Source organism: Dendrobates tinctorius, unplaced genomic scaffold (genome assembly GCF_039654945.1).
Source record: "Dendrobates tinctorius isolate UK_male_01 unplaced genomic scaffold, ASM3965494v1 ptg000009l, whole genome shotgun sequence".
Classification (NCBI taxonomy): Eukaryota; Metazoa; Chordata; class Amphibia; order Anura; family Dendrobatidae; genus Dendrobates; species Dendrobates tinctorius.
Genome location: NW_027361677.1, coordinates 18806000 through 18824406, shown reverse-complemented (window position 1 = coordinate 18824406; position 18407 = coordinate 18806000). Strand labels below are relative to the sequence as shown.

Here is an 18407-nt window from a genome sequence, read left to right as displayed (position 1 = left end):
TCCAAAGCATCAGAGCATCCAGCATCAGCGCTCCAAAGCATCAGAGCATCCAGCATCAGCGCTCCAAAGCATCAGAGCATCCAGCATCAGCGCTCCAAAGCATCAGAGCATCCAGCATCAGCGCTCCAAAGCTTCAGAGCATCCAGCATCAGCGCTCCAAAGCATCAGAGCATCCAGCATCAGCGCTCCAAAGCATCCAGCATCAGCGCTCCAAAGCTTCAGAGCATCCAGCATCAGCGCTCCAAAGCATCAGAGCATCCAGCATCAGCGCTCCAAAGCATCAGAGCATCCAGCATCAGCGCTCCAAAGCATCAGAGCATCCAGCATCAGCGCTCCAAAGCATCAGAGCATCCAGCATCAGCGCTCCAAAGCATCAGAGCATCCAGCATCAGCGCTCCAAAGCATCAGAGCATCCAGCATCAGCGCTCCAAAGCATCAGAGCATCCAGCATCAGCGCTCCAAAGCATCAGAGCATCCAGCATCAGCGCTCCAAAGCATCAGAGCATCCAGCATCAGCGCTCCAAAGCTTCAGAGCATCCAGCATCAGCGCTCCAAAGCATCAGAGCATGCAGCATCAGCGCTCCAAAGCATCAGAGCATCCAGCATCAGCGCTCCAAAGCATCAGAGCATCCAGCATCAGCGCTCCAAAGCTTCAGAGCATCCAGCATCAGCGCTCCAAAGCTTCTGAGCATTCAGCATCAGCGCTCCAAAGCTTCAGAGCGTCCAGCATCAGTGCTCCAAAGAATCCAGTGTCAGCACTCCAAAGCATCAGAGCATCAAGCATCCATGCTCCAAAGCATCCAGTATCAGCGCCCCAAAGCATCAGACATCCAGCATCTGCACTCCAAAGCATCAGAGAATCCAGCATCAAAGCATGCTCCTTTGGGAAATAAACTATGCCTCTTCAGAGAGGAAAAGGACTATAACTAGCGCCACCTATTGGAAGCAGCGATCCTAAAAGTCAAAATTGACCGTTTAATGAGTGCACAACAGCAGTTACCACCTATGATAGTCCCTGAAATCACGGAAAGCCACTTAGAAGATGCATTGTGCCAACTCGCGAAAATGTTGGCGTGCACCATACAGTGGTGGCACCCTTGGATTATAAGGAAGCCGTGTCTCCAGCAGAGGGCGACGAACAGGAGCTGGCACACGGTGTAGTGGGTAAAGGCTGCCAGCTGTTGGTACTACATTGCAGAAAAGAAAAGAGAATGTCGCCTTGGCAGACCCCGGCCGTCTCCCTATGGGAATATCAGCTCCGCAGCAGTGTGCACACAGCCTTATCTGCAGACATGGCTGAGAACACACCGGGCTTCGGCAGAGAGCTGGCATTAACTTTATGCCACCGCTGGGGATATTATATGCCACGATCACAGATCTAGGGGGATGAGAATTAGATGCTGAGTGTATGAAAGTGTTAATGGCTGGAGAAATGCTGAGTGCGGAGTAGTGTTAATTTTTGCAGGATGGCGCGGTACGGAGGTGTTAACCATCCTGGGCACGTATGGGATTAGTAATGTGCGGATGTGGCCGGGTGGATGGATGCACGGTGAATTAGGGCTTTTTCCATACTGGTGTAAACGTATGCGCTGTTATTGGCTTACCGAGAGTCATTAGCGGCCGGCGCGTGCATTAGCTTGATGGGAAAATGTACGTTACTCCCTACTAAATGAATATCATGAGCCATCCTGTGATATTATGGCTTGGTTAACATGCGCTGGTGGTGCGGTTTGGCGTTTATAACTGGTTTCTTCCTTAACAGTATATAGAAAATGAAGCGTCAGCTCAGCTTCCCTCCACCATCGTCGGATTAAAAGACGAAAAAAAAAAAAATCCTAAAAATAAGATTTTAATTCACAGTGAGGTTGGTTCTACTTATAAAAACATCGGTCTATTTCAGATAAGACCTGGCAAGGGCACGGATAGTTACTAGTGATGAGCGAACATGCTGGGATAAGGTGTTATCTGAGCATGCTCGGGTGCTGAGTGTCTTCGGCCTCCTCAAATATGTATGTCTAGCAATTACTCCAACCATTTCATAGGGCACGCTGAATTGTTGAAAGAAGAACCTGCAGGGGAAAAGTGCATCATGTTGGAGAGCACAGGTGCAGCACGAGAGAAGCCCGATGGAAAGTCAAAGCTAAAATCTTCACCAAAGGCAATATTGGCTGCCGGAAATTTTACAAAAATCACATTACTTTGGGTTTTTACGTATAAGGTAACATCATTGAGAGAAATTTTGTAAAAGTGTTAGTTTTCCTTAAGGAGCCCAACTCTATGGGGAAAAAAAAAAAGTATGAAAATCTGCTTTCTTGCACAACATCCCAGTCACCTATCCGAAAGACTAAGTAATAATGTGAGAATTGGAAGGGTCCGACAGCTGGAAGCCCCACTGATCCCAAGAACGGGGCCTTGTCGTAATGGAGCGGTGGCCGACGCCACTCTATTTTTCCTCTATGTCGGAGCTAGTTGTGAGCTGTACTCATAGCTGTCCCATGTAAGGGGCAATGATGTGCAAGTGTTGCCACCGTTTCTTTTCCATTAAAGAGCATTTAAGACCCTTTCATGGCATCACGGACGAGGATTAGGCCTTCAAAAGGGTCAGACGCTGACTTGCAGGGTAGGTTCCTCTCCTAGGTGCAATTTTGTGAGCTATACAGTTCGCCATGTATATAAATTCATGTAGTATATGGGAAAAAAAAAAAAACGTTCTGAAAAATCTCCCCGCCTGTCACAATAGCTGTCACTCTTCCCTGACAGTGCAGTGGTCACTGCTCTCGCTGTCTGTACATCTATCTCTTCTAATGTCTCCGCGTCCTTGACTAATGTCACTGACGGATATTGTTTATCGTGTTAATGGACTAGACAGTTCAACAAGAGCGCAGTCCGCCCCCACCGTGTACGTCCACATGAGCGCACATCCTATACCCATAGGCACCACCCTTCTTCCCCTCTCTGACCTGCCTGCTGCCGCGCAGGACAGGGGCAGCGGAGCAGATGTTGCCTGCCACTGGCATTCTCTAGCCTGGGCATAGCCACATCACATCACATTATGCCAGAGCAGCACGAAGCATATTCTGTCTGTCCTCCACACCAGCTGAAGGATTCACATTGCCCTGGGCACTAATACTACAAAAGCTGAAGAAACTCTCCACCCCCCTCTGCCATAAAATCCCAAAATGAATGCATTAACTCACCTCATCTACATAACCGCTACAAAGTAGGAAGACATTACGTAGCGATTGTGCAAAGCGTTCACGGCTGGGTGCGTGCTCACAAGTATATACCAATTGTGCAGAAGTTTCTTCTGGTATTTTCAGGGCATTATTTACGTCTCTTATATTTAAATAAAGAGAAATGTACCAAAACTAAGTCACTTTTCAAAAATATGTAATTTTTTACTTGATTTAAATGCCGCTGTTCTCCCGATTCCGGCGATGTTTTTCTTTTCTTCCTGCTCCTCTCCGTTCCTGAGATACGGCCTCTTCTTCCTTGTACAAAACACTAGTCTTGTTAGTCAACTGGGAGAGAATCCTCAAGGACACGCCCACAAAGAAGAGCTGAAGATCACGCCTATTTGGCTAAAAGACTAAATTTATATTCAAGGCCATATCTCAGGAATGGAGAGGCGCAGGAACAAAAGAAAAACATCGCCGGATTCAGGAAAACGACAGCATTGACATAATATCACGTATTTATGTGCAAGTGACAAGTCCTCCAAGTGCATACAGCAGCACTACCTAATAGCATAACTATAGGGCTTGCTAAATAATAATCATTGCGTCTTAAGAGTTTTGTTGCAACATGAGTGTGGCCGTCAGGTCCCCCCTCCCCCCCAACCTGCGTTTCTCCTTCTGATGGAACGAGAGCTACGCAGTTCGGGAACTGGTGGATATTAGGGTTGCAACCCGGCCCTTGCATAGATCTTAAGATGCCGAGGGAGGTGGAAAGTTTTGGGGGGCTCCTTTCGGAGAGGGCGTGCAATAGACTGAATCGTTGTACACTTTTTATGGCACCAAACTTTTTTTTTTTTTGCAATGGAAAGTTTTTTGGGGGCTCGTTTCGGAAAGAGGGCTTGTATTAGACCGAATCCTAATCCTTTTGCACACTTTTTTCGTTTTTCTTTTGCACTGGGAATGTCAATCAAAAACTTAATTGAATGGGGTTGACTTGGTTGAGAGTGGTGCCGTTGCCCCTTCTTTCTGCGAGCAGGTGGGACCCCCATGGCAGACCCTCACAGAGCATAGGCCATCATTCTAAAATTCTTAAAAAAAAATTGCTTTAAAATGTTGTGTAATGTAGAGAATATGTCCGATCCATGAGAAACACGTGAATGGATGCAAGACCCCGATCCCCACAAGGGGGGCTAGTACCTTTCGAAAGATGCATCAGTCTAATGTTACATTACAGAGGTCGTGGCGGTTTAAGGAGCCAAGGGAGGGTCATTCTTACAATCGTACAGACATAAAGATTGTCCTAAAAAAAAAAAAAAAAAAAAAAGGCAGAGGGGCATTAATCCCCCCCCCCCCCTTGCAAAGTACCAGAAGTGTACCGTGTGTTGTCAAGGGAGAGAATCCTGCGAGGATAGGATGAGCCGCACATATAGCAGTAATAAAACCAGCCGAGCCTGGAATTTTTATCTGGCAATAAAAGATAATGTCAGCTATAAAGAAACTTGGAAGCCCAGCACCCCCCCGGGCACACATTCCACCGTCTGCTGATTGCTGCAGACACAGCACGGGCAGAGCACAGGGAGCGCGCGGCACAATGCAAGGGAGCAGACAATGCACTGGGCACGCGGTACAGAGGGCAGAAAGCGAAAGGATGGCATAACCTCAGAGAGATAAGCGGTCATTACACCCGACGAGCGGGGCACAATGGACACATAATACCGGGAAGAGCTCGGCGCTAAAGCTGGCAGAACACAATAACCCCAAAAGACGCTTTATATAGGGGTGGGGTGCAATGCAAAAGAAAAGCGTCACCAGCTTAAAAGAATATTACAAAAGGACCGAATAATGTCATTAATCAAGGCACGGAAGCCCATAGTAGACATGATAGTGCCGAGGCAAGGAGGCACAGGGCAGTGCAAGCAAAATACAGCAGGGGGGCGGCGAGGCAGGAGATAGACTGTGCCCAGGATTACAGGGCGCCATGCCACCTGCATTCAGTAATGCATCCTTTCCTCTATAGTCACTAGGGCGGGCACACTTATCGTATATATTGGGTATGGTCGGTTTATAAGGACACAGCTGGACTACAGCCACAGAGAACAGCCACCAAGATAAGAAAATGGGTGATAGATGGGTTATCAGACCGGCGGGTATAGAGTACGAAAAACGAAGGCTCAGGGCGACCTTATTACACCGTACAAATATATAAGGGGATTGAACAGAGAATGGTACAATGATCTTTTTACACTTAGGCCTACGACGGCGTCAAGGTGGTTTGCTGTACGTTGTGAGGAAAGAAGGATTAATCATCATCATCCACACCGATTCTTTACGGTGCGAGCAGTGAGACTATGGAATATTTACTGTGCGAGCAGTGAAACTATGGATTCTTTCCTGTGCGAGCAGTGAGACTATGGATTCTTTACTGTGCGAGCAGTGAGACTATGGATTCTTTACTGTGCGAGCAGTGAAACTATGGATTTTTTTTACTGTGAGAGTAATATTTATTCTTTACGGTGCGAGCAGTGAGACTATAGATTCTTTACTGTGCGAGCAGTGAGACTATGGATTCCTTACTGCACAAGCAGTGAAACTGGATATTTTTTTACTGTGAGAGTAATATTATTTATTCTTTACGGTGCGAGCAGTGAGACCATAGATTCTTTACTGTGCGAGCAGTGAGACTATGGATTCATTACTGTATGAGCAGTAAAATTAAAGAACTCTGCCACATGTTGTTGTAATGGTCGATTCACTGCAAAAGAACAGGGAGAAACTGGATGCCTTTCAAGAAAAATATAATACGACAGCTTATGGGCACTAAATTCTGTGATGGGACGTTGATCCAGAGAGCTGATCTCATTGCCGTTTTTGCTCCTATTATGGGACAATTAGCAGCGGCCTCATGTGGATTTTGCCTTCCTCTGGATCTACATGTTAAACTATAGGTTGAACTGGAAGGACTTGTGTCTACCTTCATCCTTAAAGACTCTATTGTTCCCTGCTATCAGCAGTTTCAGGCTGGGAGAGCGCGACTGTAGTGCTCTTCAATGAGACGGAAAGCATAAAAAGGGTCTCACCCATGATCTCTACTTCTTCCCAAAAAATGAGGAATGTTCATAAGAATGAAATGCGTTATAACGGTGCTGATGACGGTCTAACCCCACAACCCGGCCGATCGTATTCGCGTCCGTGAATGAGACACGTGCATGGTACCTGTTCATCATCCACTCGCAGGGGTCCGAACATCATCAGCATTATTCACATCCACTCCGGATAACCCCTTTAAAGGGATTTTGGGGGAGTTAGGCTAGGTCACCTGTGCATCACTGAAAGTATATTTACTTCTCTACAACTTTTACCTTTGCTTCCATCGACTACTAAACTGAGGATCTGTTTGGAAATTTAACTTTAGAGGGACAAAATTGAAGCGCTAGATTATATTTAGGGCCGGGCCTGAGTGGGGTTTTGCTTGAGTGGGTTTTTCTCTGATGCATTTTGCATGGAACTGTAATGTTATACGTACGCACCGTTTTTTGGGGATTTGTTGGCCCTGGAAAATGCATGTCATTACTCCTGCAAGAATTAGTCCCGTCACTAGTCCTGTGGCTAGGTCAGGAGGTTAATTGCTACGTGGCGAGCCAAATACTCCCATTTTAGTTCCAATCTATCACAACAGATTCCTCTAGAATTATACTAATGATTCGGACCCCCGGTCGCTCCCCCCTCCAATCAACACACAAAGAAACAGGCATATTCCCCTTCATTACCTACGGCTGAACTGGCCAAGAGATGGATCGTTAGCGGCCGGCCTGCTATTTATTCCCTGCTGGGTCCTGCCTGTCAGCGGAGCAGTTATGAATGAGGCTCTGCTGCTCCGTATTGATCCGAATGCCAAGTCCGAGAGATGTCACCAAAATCAGGGCCACACCGGGGACCAAAGCCAAGGGATTAACCCTTTACAGTGCGCAGGAAAGTACAGAATTACAAAGTGAACGCGATCTGCTCTGCACACGATTACGGTATCGTGCTCTGCAGGGTACATGTCTGATTTACGGCGCGCACACAATGTTCTGCATGTTACAAGTTTTTGCAATTATAGAAGAGTTTCATGGAATTTGCAGCAAGCAGCAGATATGACAGCTCGCTGACTGATTCCAGCGAGTCTGGGATAATTACAGTACAGAAATACTCCGCAGGTAATTAGGGTATAATGGACGCCATGTTGCCTGACTGCTCTGCAGGTAATTACAGTACAATGTACCCCATGAATAGGACTGGTTTGGGGGTAATTACGGTATAGCGCACTGTGTGCTGTGTACATGCTCTGCGTGATTCCTGTGTAATGTGCTCCATATTGTGTGACCGAAGGATGAGGGCGATGGCTGACAACCTGCAGGTGTATGGAGGGACAGCAGAGACCCGCATAATGAACTTTTCACACCTCATCTGCAGTGATGAAAAGGAGCTATCCTCTACATCATCACAGGAAGAGATTCTTTACTGTACGAGCCGCGAAACTATGGATTCTTTACTGTGCGAGCAGTGAGACTATGGAATCTTAACAACTGGGTTACTGTGAGAGCAGTAAGACTATGGATTCTTTACTGTGCGAGCAGTGAGACTATGGATTCTTTATGTGAGAACAGTGAGACTATGGATTCTTTACTGTGCGAGCAGTGAGACTATGGATTCTTTATGTGAGAGCAGTAAGACTATGGATTCTTTACTGTGCGAGCAGTGAGACTATGGATTCTTTATGTGAGAATAGTGAGACTATGGATTCTTTACTGTGCGAGCAGTGAGACTATGGATTCTTTAATGTGAGAGCAGTGAGACGATTGATTCTTTAATGTAAGAGCAGTGAGACTATGGATTCTTTACTGTGAGAGCAGTGAGCCTATAGATTCATTACTGTGAGAACAGTGAGACTATGGATTCTTTACTGTGTGAGCAGTGAGACTACGGATTCATTACTGTGAGAACAGTAAGGCTATGTGCACACGTATGCAGAAAATTTCTGCATGAAAACCGGACTCCTTCCCAGAAAATGTGCGTTTTTTCCCCCCGCACGTTTTTGCCGCAATTTTTTCCGGAGCGTCCCCAGACACACAGAAAATAGCCAGAAATGCGGAATTTACCACAAAATTAATGAGCATGCTGCGTTTTTTTACCGTGAAGTGATTTTTTTCGCGGTAAAAAACGCATCAATATGCACAAAAAGTGCAAAATGCATTAAAATGAAGAGGAAGCTTATTTTAGGCATTTTTTGAGCGGATGTTTTGGTAAATCCGCGGGAAAACCGCGAAAAAAACCGCTGTGTGTGAACATAGCCTTAGACTATGGATTCTTTACCGTGAGAGCAGTGAGACTATGGATTCTTTGCTGTGAGAGCAGTGAGACTATGGATTATTTACTGTGAGAGCAGTGAGACTATGGATTCTTTATTGTGAGAGCAGTGAGACTATGGATTCTTTATTGTGAGAGCAGTGAGACTATGGATTCTTTAATGTGCGAGCAGTGAGACTATGGATTCTTTACTGTGAGAGCAGTGAGACTATGGAACTCTCCGCCATACAATGTACTAAACAAGTTCAGCTATAATGTGCACCATGTCCTATAACTGCATTGTGGTAACTGTGGTATATTTTCATCCATGTTATATGACCATTTTATAGATTAACAAGCAATTATTGAATACCGCACTGTATGCCAGGGTATAGCGGTATACACTGCATACTCGACTTTTTGCAGCTAATTCTAGTATAGTGTACTCCACTATTCCGCAAGTAAAAATGGTGAAAAATGAATTATGTTACATGACTGCTCTATGGAAAAATACAATATAATGTTCATAATATTACAGGACTGCCCTGCAGGATATTACAGCACAATGCACTGCTTTACCCCCCTATGGGTAATTATTGTCTAATGTGCTCCATGTTACATGTCTGCTCTGCAGGAAATAGATCTACTTTTTCTGCGGAAAGTTATAACAGCTGGAGGTTCTTGTGGGCTGTTGTAACCCGATTCAGGCAGCATCTCTGTGGGAATGACAGGAGGAGGAGGAAATGAAGAGAGAAGCTCTTTGCTTACTATGGCTCCTTGCAACTTCTGGGATGTAAAAGTGATCTGCAGCAGAGGCAAGAATGTCTAAGGCTCGAAAGATCATTGTTTTCGGCAGCACATCGTCTTGTCAAAACTGGACTTGTGCTGCCGAGAACAATAGCTGCTGAGAGATTTAATACATATCATTCAGTGGGAATCTGAAGCGAGACCTGCCTGTGTAAATAGCTATAAAATGATGGCCGACCAGTAAGCGTATTGATGGTGGGCAGTCTTTCAACACTGTGATTCAAACTTAGGGGTGGTTCTGCCTCTGCGCTTAATTTAAGAGGTTGCCACAAGGTGAAGAAAAGTATCTGCAGCTCTTACATCGAAATTATCATTTTAAAATTTATTCCATAAATTAATAGTACGGGTGAAAATAAACAATTTTGTAATATATCTTATCACAGAAATTTGTTTCTTTCTCCTCCTGCACTCATATTTCACTCTCATTTCATGGGTAAAATGTGTAGTCCGTGAACACAAACTCCCCATTACTAAGATAGGAGATGACAGTTGGTGCTTTTAGAGTTCTACGTGGAGGGAAGAGAAAGAGGCCAAACAATGACATGCTGATGCAAGTTCTCCCCTTAAGCGACAGTTACAGTTCTCCATAGAACATTATGAGCACCAACTGTCATCTCCTATCTCAGCAATGGAAAAGTCTGTTTTCATTGAATTTACTATTGAATTAAGAACTTGGAGAATGAAAGATGAGTCCTAGAGGAGAAATAAGCAGATTTCTCTGATCAGATATATTAATGTATTAATTAAAACTATGGTTCCTGTTTAATGTAATGTAAGTTTGCCCACTGAGAAAGACATGAACAGTCTATAATTTTAAGGGCAGGTTAATTTTAATATTGAGAGATAGAAGATGAAAAATAAAATCTAGAAAATCACATTGTATAAATTATATAAATTTATTTGCATTTTGCATGAGAAATAAGTATTTGATCCCTCTAGCAAACAAGACTTAATACTTGGTGGCAAAACCCTTGTTGGCAAGCACAGCAGTCAGACGTTTTTGTAGTTGATGATGAGGTTTGTGCACATGTCAGCAGGAATTTTGGTCCACTCCTCATTGCAGATCTTCTCTAGATCATTACGATTTTGAGGCGGTCACTTGACAACTCGGAGCTTCAACTCCCTCCATAGGTTTTCTATGGGATTAAGGTCTGGAGACTGGCTAGGCCACTCCATGACCTTAATGTGCTTCTTTCTGAGCCACTCTTTTGATGCCTTGGTTGTATGTTTTGGGTCATTGTCTTGCTGGAAGACCCAGCCACGACCCATTTTTAATTTCCTGTTGGAGGGAAGGAGGTTGTCATTCAGGATTTTATGGTGCATGGCTCAATCCATTCTCCCATAGATGCGGTGAAGTAGTCATGTGCCCTTAGCAGAGAAATACCCCCAAAACAATGTTTCCACCTCCATGCTTGACGGTGGGGACGGTGTTCTTTGGGTCATAGACGGCATTTCTCTTCCTCCAAACATGGCGAGTTGAGTTAATGCCAAAGAGCTCAATTTTTGTCTCATCTGACCACAGCACCTTCTCCCAATCACTCAGAATCATCCAGGTGTTCATTGGCAAATTTCAGATGGACCTGCACATGTGCCTTCTTGAGCAGGGGGACCTTGCAGAAACTGCAGGATTTTAAACCTTTACGGCGTAATGTGTTACCAATGGTTTTCTTGGTGACTGTGGTCCCAGCTGCCTTGAGATCATTAACAAGTTCCCCCCGTGTAGTTGTAGGTTAATCTCTCACCTTCCTCATGATTAATGATCCCCCACGAGGTGAGATTTTGCATGGTGCCCCAGATCTATGTCGATTGACAGTCATTTTGTATTTCATCCATTTTCTTACTATTGCTCCAACGGTTGTCTCCTTCTAACCCAGCGTCTTACTTATGGTTTTGTAGCCCATTCCAGCTTTGTGCAGGTCTATGATCTTGTCCCTGACATCCTTATAAAGCTCTTTAATATATATTAAAAAGTGATTGTAAAAATAAGCGGTTTATAAAAAAAAAATATATATATATATATATATATATATATATATATATATATATATATATATATATATATATATTTATTTAGCTGACAGATCATGATGTTGCCATTTTTCAAAGTTTAAAAAAATAAATATAGGGCTTACTTTCTGCTTGATGAATTCACAGCTTTATTTATACAAATTTGGGGTACATACGATATTTTGATCGCTTTTTATTGCATAATTTTTCAGGGAAGTATGGCGATTGAGTCTATTTTTCGGAGATCATCGCACGCGTTAATTAATTCTGTTTTTGATAGTGTCACCATATCTGGATATAGTGTTTTCTTCCTTTGTTTTTAAGAAAAAGAGTAATTTACATTTTTATATTTTCCAAAACTTGTATTTTATATTTTACCTACATTTTTAGGACTTAATTGCTTGTTCTACAAACTGCAACTGTATTGTAGTACCGTATATAAGAAAAATCACAGACTGTGTCATCCACGTGAGTAATGACATCACTGGCAGGAAAATGGAGCGATATTGGATAGGTAAGTATCTTACGGGAAAGGATTTCATTTTATTAAGATTTCATTGCGTTTACAATCAGTGTGACTTTCCATTCCAAGAGATCATATTCTCACATCGATTACAGCCGAGATCCACATTGTAACATGGATCAAGTAATAACTCTGTATGTTCACACACAACAGATTGGCTGCCGGAAAATCTGCGACTGAAAATCTGTTACATACATATGCATGGAAATGTGTCTGCGGCATGTAAGTGGATTTCTACAAATGTGATTCCAGACTTTGTTTCACGTGCAAGTGTAGAAATAAAATACAGCTCTCTGGTCAGGGTGATACAGATGAAGCAGAGCCAAATAAACAATATTAATAATATCTGCAGTATTTCCATAGGAATGCAGATAATACTTTTATATTATTGCATGGCTTAACATCTCAGCTCTGCTACATCTGCATCCTACCTGGAGTACATAGCTGTGTACACTCTCCATTGTGGGCTGTGTGCAGACTCGTCTTGGTGTGTGATCAGGCAGGTACGGTATATTCTGCGCCCCCCTCCCTTCTCACTGTGGATAGAAGAGAGCGAGCAGTTGTTTTTTATTGATTTTTCCCATCTGGTTTCGGGGAATTTCTTCCACCCGGATGAGCTCAGCAGGAATGCAGTACGGGGCCATGACTGCCCTAAATAAGAAAAGGGAACAGGTCTTAGATACTTGTATCACATATGAGCCGGGTCTGCATGCAAAATGTGTCAAGAAAATAAAGAAAGCTACTGCTGTACTAATACTTAGTACATATTCGCTCCCTGCAGGACTACAAGTCTCAGCAAAATCATAATAGCGCCTAATGTTACTCATATTTATCCAAGTTCCTACCGCATATTTCGATTGGCCAGACGATGGATCTGTAATATAGGTGGCCACAGAAAGTAAAAAGCTTTACAGCAGCTTACAGAGGTTGGAAGATGATCCCAGAGACGGCATTTGCACCGTTCCCAAAACTCTCCTTTTTTGATTCAGCTTTTCACAAGGCTGGATCTAGTTACTGACTAGACTCCGAAACTGTGCAATGACCGAGATACATGCAAGGTCTGAGAGGCATTTCAGATACATTGTACAAAAAAAAAAAAAGCAAAATGGCTGCGACAGAGCAAAAAGCACTGCTGGTAATTTCAAACCTTGGTGAAAAAATTTAGGGCTTCTAATCAAGTACAGTGTCACACACATGCTAAAAACTCACCCACAAAACGGAGTCTTATGTTAATGCCAAGTAACCATTACGTCTCGCACCTTCCCACATCTCCATCATTTACTCACCTGCCCCACTCCTTCAGTGCCTTTAAGGACAGTAGATGCCCCTCTTGTACTTTCACAATGGCCGATACTCGCTGCCCCCATGTTGCATCTGGAGCTCCGATCACAGCCACATCTAGGAGCAGAACAACAATGTTTCATTATAAGGTTTCATAGTCATAAGTTTTATAAGTGTTAACCCCTTAAGCCCCAAGGGTGGTTTGCACATTAATGACCGGGCCATTTTTTTACAATTCTGACCACTGTCCCTTTATGAGGTAATAACTCTGAAATGCTTCCAAGGATCCTGGTGATTCAGACAGACATTGTTTTCTCGTGACATATTTTACTTCATGTTAGTGGTAACATTTCATTCAAATAACTTACGTTTATTTGTGAAAAAAACAGAAATTTGGCGAAAATTTTGAAAATTTCGCAATTTTCCAACTTTGAATTTTTATGCCCTTAAATCACAGAGATAAGGCACACAAAAAAACTTGATAAGTAACATTTTCCACATGTTTACTTTACATCAGTACAATTTTGGAACCGAAATTTTTTTTTACTAGGAAGTTATAAGGGTTAAAAATTGACCAGCGATTTCTCATTTTTGCAACACCATTTTATTTTTACAGACCACATCACATTTGAAGCCACTTTGAGGAGTCTATATGATAGAAAATACCCAAAAGTGACACCATTCTAAAAACTGCACCCCTTAAGGTGCTCAAAACCACATTCAAGAAGTTTATTAACCCTTTAGGTGCGTCACAGGAATTTTTTTAATATTTAAAAAAAAAATGAACATTTAACTTTTTTTCACAAAAAAATACTTCAGGGTAATTTTTTTTTTATTTTACCAAGGGTAACAGGAGAAATTGGACTGCAAAAGTTATTGTGCAATTTGTCCTGTACGCTGATACCTGATATGTGGGAGTGAACCACTGTTTCGGCGCATGGCAGAGCTCAGAATGGAAGGAGTGCCGTTTGACTTTTTCAATGCAAAATTGGCTGGAATTCTGATCGGACGCCATGTCACGTTTGGAGAGCCTCTGATGTACCTAAACAGTGGAAACCCCCCATAAGTGACCCCATTTTGGAAACTAGACCCCCCCAAGGAACTTATCTAGATATGTGGTGAGAACTTTGAACCCCCAAGGGCTTCACAGAAGTTTATAACATACAGCCGTACAATTAAAAAATCATTTTTCCACAAAAATGATCTTTTCACCCTCAATTCTTATTTTTCCAAGGGTAACAGGACCCTAAAAGTTATTGTGCAATTTGTCCTGAGTACGCTGGTACCCCATATGCGGGGGTAAACCACTATTTGGGCACATGGCAGAGCTCGGAAGGGAAGCAGCGCCATTTGACGTTTTTGGCTGGAATTGAGATCGGACACCATGTCGCGTTTGGAGAGCCCCTGATGTACCAAAACAGTGGAAACCCCCCACAAATGACACCATTTTGGAAACTAGACCCCCCCAAGGAACTTATCTAGATGTGTGGTGAGCACTTTGACCCCTCCATTGCTTCACAGAAGTTTATAACGCCCGGGCGTGAAAATAAAAAAAATCGTATTTTTTCCAGAAACATGATCTTATAGTCCCCATTTTTTTTTCCTTTTCCCAAGGGTAACAGGAGAAATTGGACCCCAAAAGTTGTTGTCCAATTTGTCCTGAGTACGCTGACACCCCATATGTGGGAGAAAACTACTGTATGGGCACACGTCGGGGCTCGGAAGGGAAGTGGTGACGTCTTGGAATGCAGACTTTGATGGAATGGTCTGCGGGTGTCATGTGCGTTTGGAGAGCCCCTGATGTACCTAAACTATTGAAACTCCCCAAAAGTGACCCCTTTTCGGAAACTAGACCCCCCCAAGGAACTTATCTAGATGTGTGGTGAGCACTTTGAACCCCCAAGTGCTTCACAGAAGTTTATAACGCCCGGGCGTGAAAATAAAAAGATCATTTTTTTTTCCAACAAAAATGATATTTTTGCCCCCAATTTTTTATTTTCCTAACGGTAACAGGAGAAATTGGACCCCAAAAGTTGTTTTGCAATTTGTCCTGAGTAGGCTGATACCCAATATGTGGGGGTAAAACACTGTTTGGGCGCATGGCAGAGCTTGGAAGGGAAGGACCACCATTTGACTTTTTCAACTTAGAATTGGCTGGAATTGAGATCAGACGCCATGTTGCATTTGGAGAGCACCTGATGTGCCCAAACAGTGGAAACCCCCAATTCTAACTCCAACCCTAACCCCAACACACCCCTAACCCTAATCTCAGCCCTAACCCTAGCCCCAGCCCTAGCCCTAATGGGAAATTGGAAATAAATACATTTTCTTTTAATTTTATTATTTTTCCCTAACTAAGGAGGTGATAACGGGGGGTTTGATTTACTATTTATGCAAAACAGAAGCCGCGGAGACACCATCACATGTTTCTCAACGCAAGCAATGACTAGCCAGGTCCTTCCCCGGGAAGGAACAACCACGGGAAGGGCAGTCTCCAATGAAGGAAACCACCTATGCCAAAACATGGTATCCATCCACAGAGAGCTGTTTCGGGGTATTTGCCCCTCATCAGTGTGGAGTAGGAAACTGGCTAGTAGGAGCAATGCCTAGTAGAAGACTGTGTAAAATGAGGATCCATAAGGGATGGGGGCAGTGCTCTAGAATCACTGCGTTGAGAAACACGTGATGGTGTCTCCGCAGTGTTGGATGTTGATCTCCATGAGGTCAATCATCCTCATTTTACACATGATTTACTATTTATGGCGGTTTTTATGTTTGGCAGCTGTCGCACGCTAAAAGACGCTTTTTATTGTAAAAATAGTTTTTGCATCACCAAATATTGAGAGCTATAATTTTTCCGTATTTTGACCCACCGAGTCATGTGAGGTCTTATTCTTTGCGGGACGAGTTGACGTTTTTATTGGTACCATTTTCGGGCACGTGACATTTTTTGACCGCTTTTTATTTCGATTTTTGGGACGCAGAATGAACAAAAACCAACGTTTCATGAATTTCTTTTGGGGGGGGGGGGGTGCGTTTTCACCGTTCCGCGTGCGATAAAATTGATAAAGTGGCTTTATTCTTCGGGTCAGTACGGTTACAGCGATACCTCATTTAGGTCTTTTTTAATGTTTTGTCGGTTTTATGCAATGAAAACTATTTTATATAAAAAATAATTATTTTTGCATCGCTTTATTCTGCGAGCTATAACTTTTTTATTTTTTCGCTGATGATGCTGTGTGGCAGCTCGTTTTTTGCGGGACAAGATGACGTTTTCAGCGGTACCATGGATATTTATATGCGTCTTTTTGATTGCGCGTTATTGCACTTTTTGTTCGGCGGTATGATAAATTATTTTTTGCTTCGTTTTTTATTTTTTAAGGGGTTCGCTAAAGGGGTTAACTAATGGGACAGTTTTATAGGGCAGGTCATTACGGACGCGGCGATACTAAATATGTGTACTTTTATTGTTTTGGTTTTTTTTATTTCCAAAAAATGAATTTATTGGGGGAATATTTTTTTTTCTAATTTATTTGGCGATTATTTAAAAATTATTTTAACACTTTTTTTTTTTTACATTGTCCCAGGTGGGACATCACTGTCCTGTGACAGATCGCTGATCTGTCACATCACAGATCACTGTGACACATCAGCGATCTGTCACAGGCAGTGCAGCAGGCTTCCTCGTGCCCGCGCTTTCCAGGCACTGAGGAAGCCGGCTCCCTGCAGGCCCCCGAAGGTCCCCGTCGCCATCTTGGATTCGGGGGCCTGTAGGGAAAGAGACCCCCGCAGCAGCGCTGTACATTGCGCTGCCGTGGGGGGCTCAGGGAAGCACGGAGGGAGACCCCTGCCTGCCGATGCTTCCCTTTAACCCCCGGTACACTGCGATCGTGTTTGATCACGGTGTGCAAGGGGTTAACGTGTCGGGGGCGGTCCGTGACCGCCCCTGACACATTGTGCCGGGTGTCAGCTGTGATAATCAGCTGACACCCGGCCGCGATCAGCGGCGCTCACCACGTGGGCGCCGCTGATCGCTATGACGTATTATGCCGTCCCTGGGAATTAAGTCCCTGGGCACATGGACGGGATAGTAAGTCTCATGGCAGAAAAGGGTTAAAGTTATTCCATATACACAGGAAAGAAGATATCTTAATGACTGCTGGACGACAACCAGTAAGACCTGGACTCATCGCATTGTACTCATCTACGTCTGTCAGTCCCATATAAGAAAAAAACGGAGCCAAAGTACATGTGCTCAGCCTCCACTCCATTAAGATGTTCTCCAGAACGGTGGGGTCCCAGAGTTCAAAATCCCTAAATTATCCTCTATCCTTAAAACATTGGGGAAACCCTTCAAATCAAATCTGTCAATAGATTGATGCTGCCCAAACCATGGATGGCGTGAATCAGAGCCTGGTTACGTGATTGCAGCAAGGTATGTTTTTCTTTGCAATGTCAGAGGTGAGACTAGTCTGGCGCTGCTTCCTGCTGGTTTCTTCTCACACCACTCCAGGTGATTGACAGGTCTCTCAAGTGAGTACATTGATAAAGACCTGTCAATCAACTAGAGCCTAGCAGGTGGACTGCTGCAGGTTAGTCTCGCCTCTCCCTATAATCTCAAGCTGGCTCTTCGGACCTACCTGGCTGCAAGGGTGCGTTCCTGCTGTCAATGGTTTGGGCAGCATGAATTGAATATAGGTTCCTTTTAATTTACACACCTGCAATACTAGGATGAGCCAAGAGGTGGCGCTCCACTTCTAAGGCGCTGATTTTATACCCGCCGCTCTTTATGATGTCCACAGAGGTTCGGCCCAGAATCCAGTAAGAATTGTCCTTGTAGACTGCGGTGTCACCTGAGAAGATACACATTCAAGTATGTATATACTATAATAATAATAAATTTTATTTCTATAGCGCCGACATATTCCGCAGCACTTTACATTTCAGAGGGGATTTGTACAGACGATAGACATTACAGCATAACAATAATCACATAGATTATAACAAATACCAAGAGGAATGAGGGCCCTGCTCGCAAGCTTACAATCTATGAGGGAAAAAGGGGAGACACGAAAGGTGGGTGGTAACAATTGCCCTGATTGTTTGGACCAGCCATAATGTTAAGTGTGTAACAGTACGGATGCAGAGGGCTAATGATATGGGGAACCTGGTTATGGTAAAACTTTTGACTATGCCAAACAGGGATAGTTAGGTTAATGTGTTGAGGCGGTAGGCCAGTCTGAATAAATGAGTTTACAGGGCACGCTTAAAATTGTAGGGATTGGGGA

General features: G+C 43.7%; 1 protein-coding gene across 1 annotated transcript in view; it reads right to left on the bottom strand.

Annotated features, from left to right (window-relative positions):
- Positions 1-17972, bottom strand: part of CDH15 (cadherin 15) — a 58763-nt gene extending 40791 nt beyond the window's left edge. Inside the window, exons 1-2 of the mRNA XM_073583491.1 lie at positions 17838-17972; positions 13125-13236 (exon numbers count right to left, since the gene is read on the bottom strand). Coding sequence (XP_073439592.1) covers positions 13125-13205 — 81 coding nt within the window. The 5' untranslated portion in view covers positions 13206-13236; positions 17838-17972. The remainder of the gene's footprint in view (positions 1-13124; positions 13237-17837) is intronic.
- Between the last annotated feature and the right edge of the window lie 435 nt (positions 17973-18407).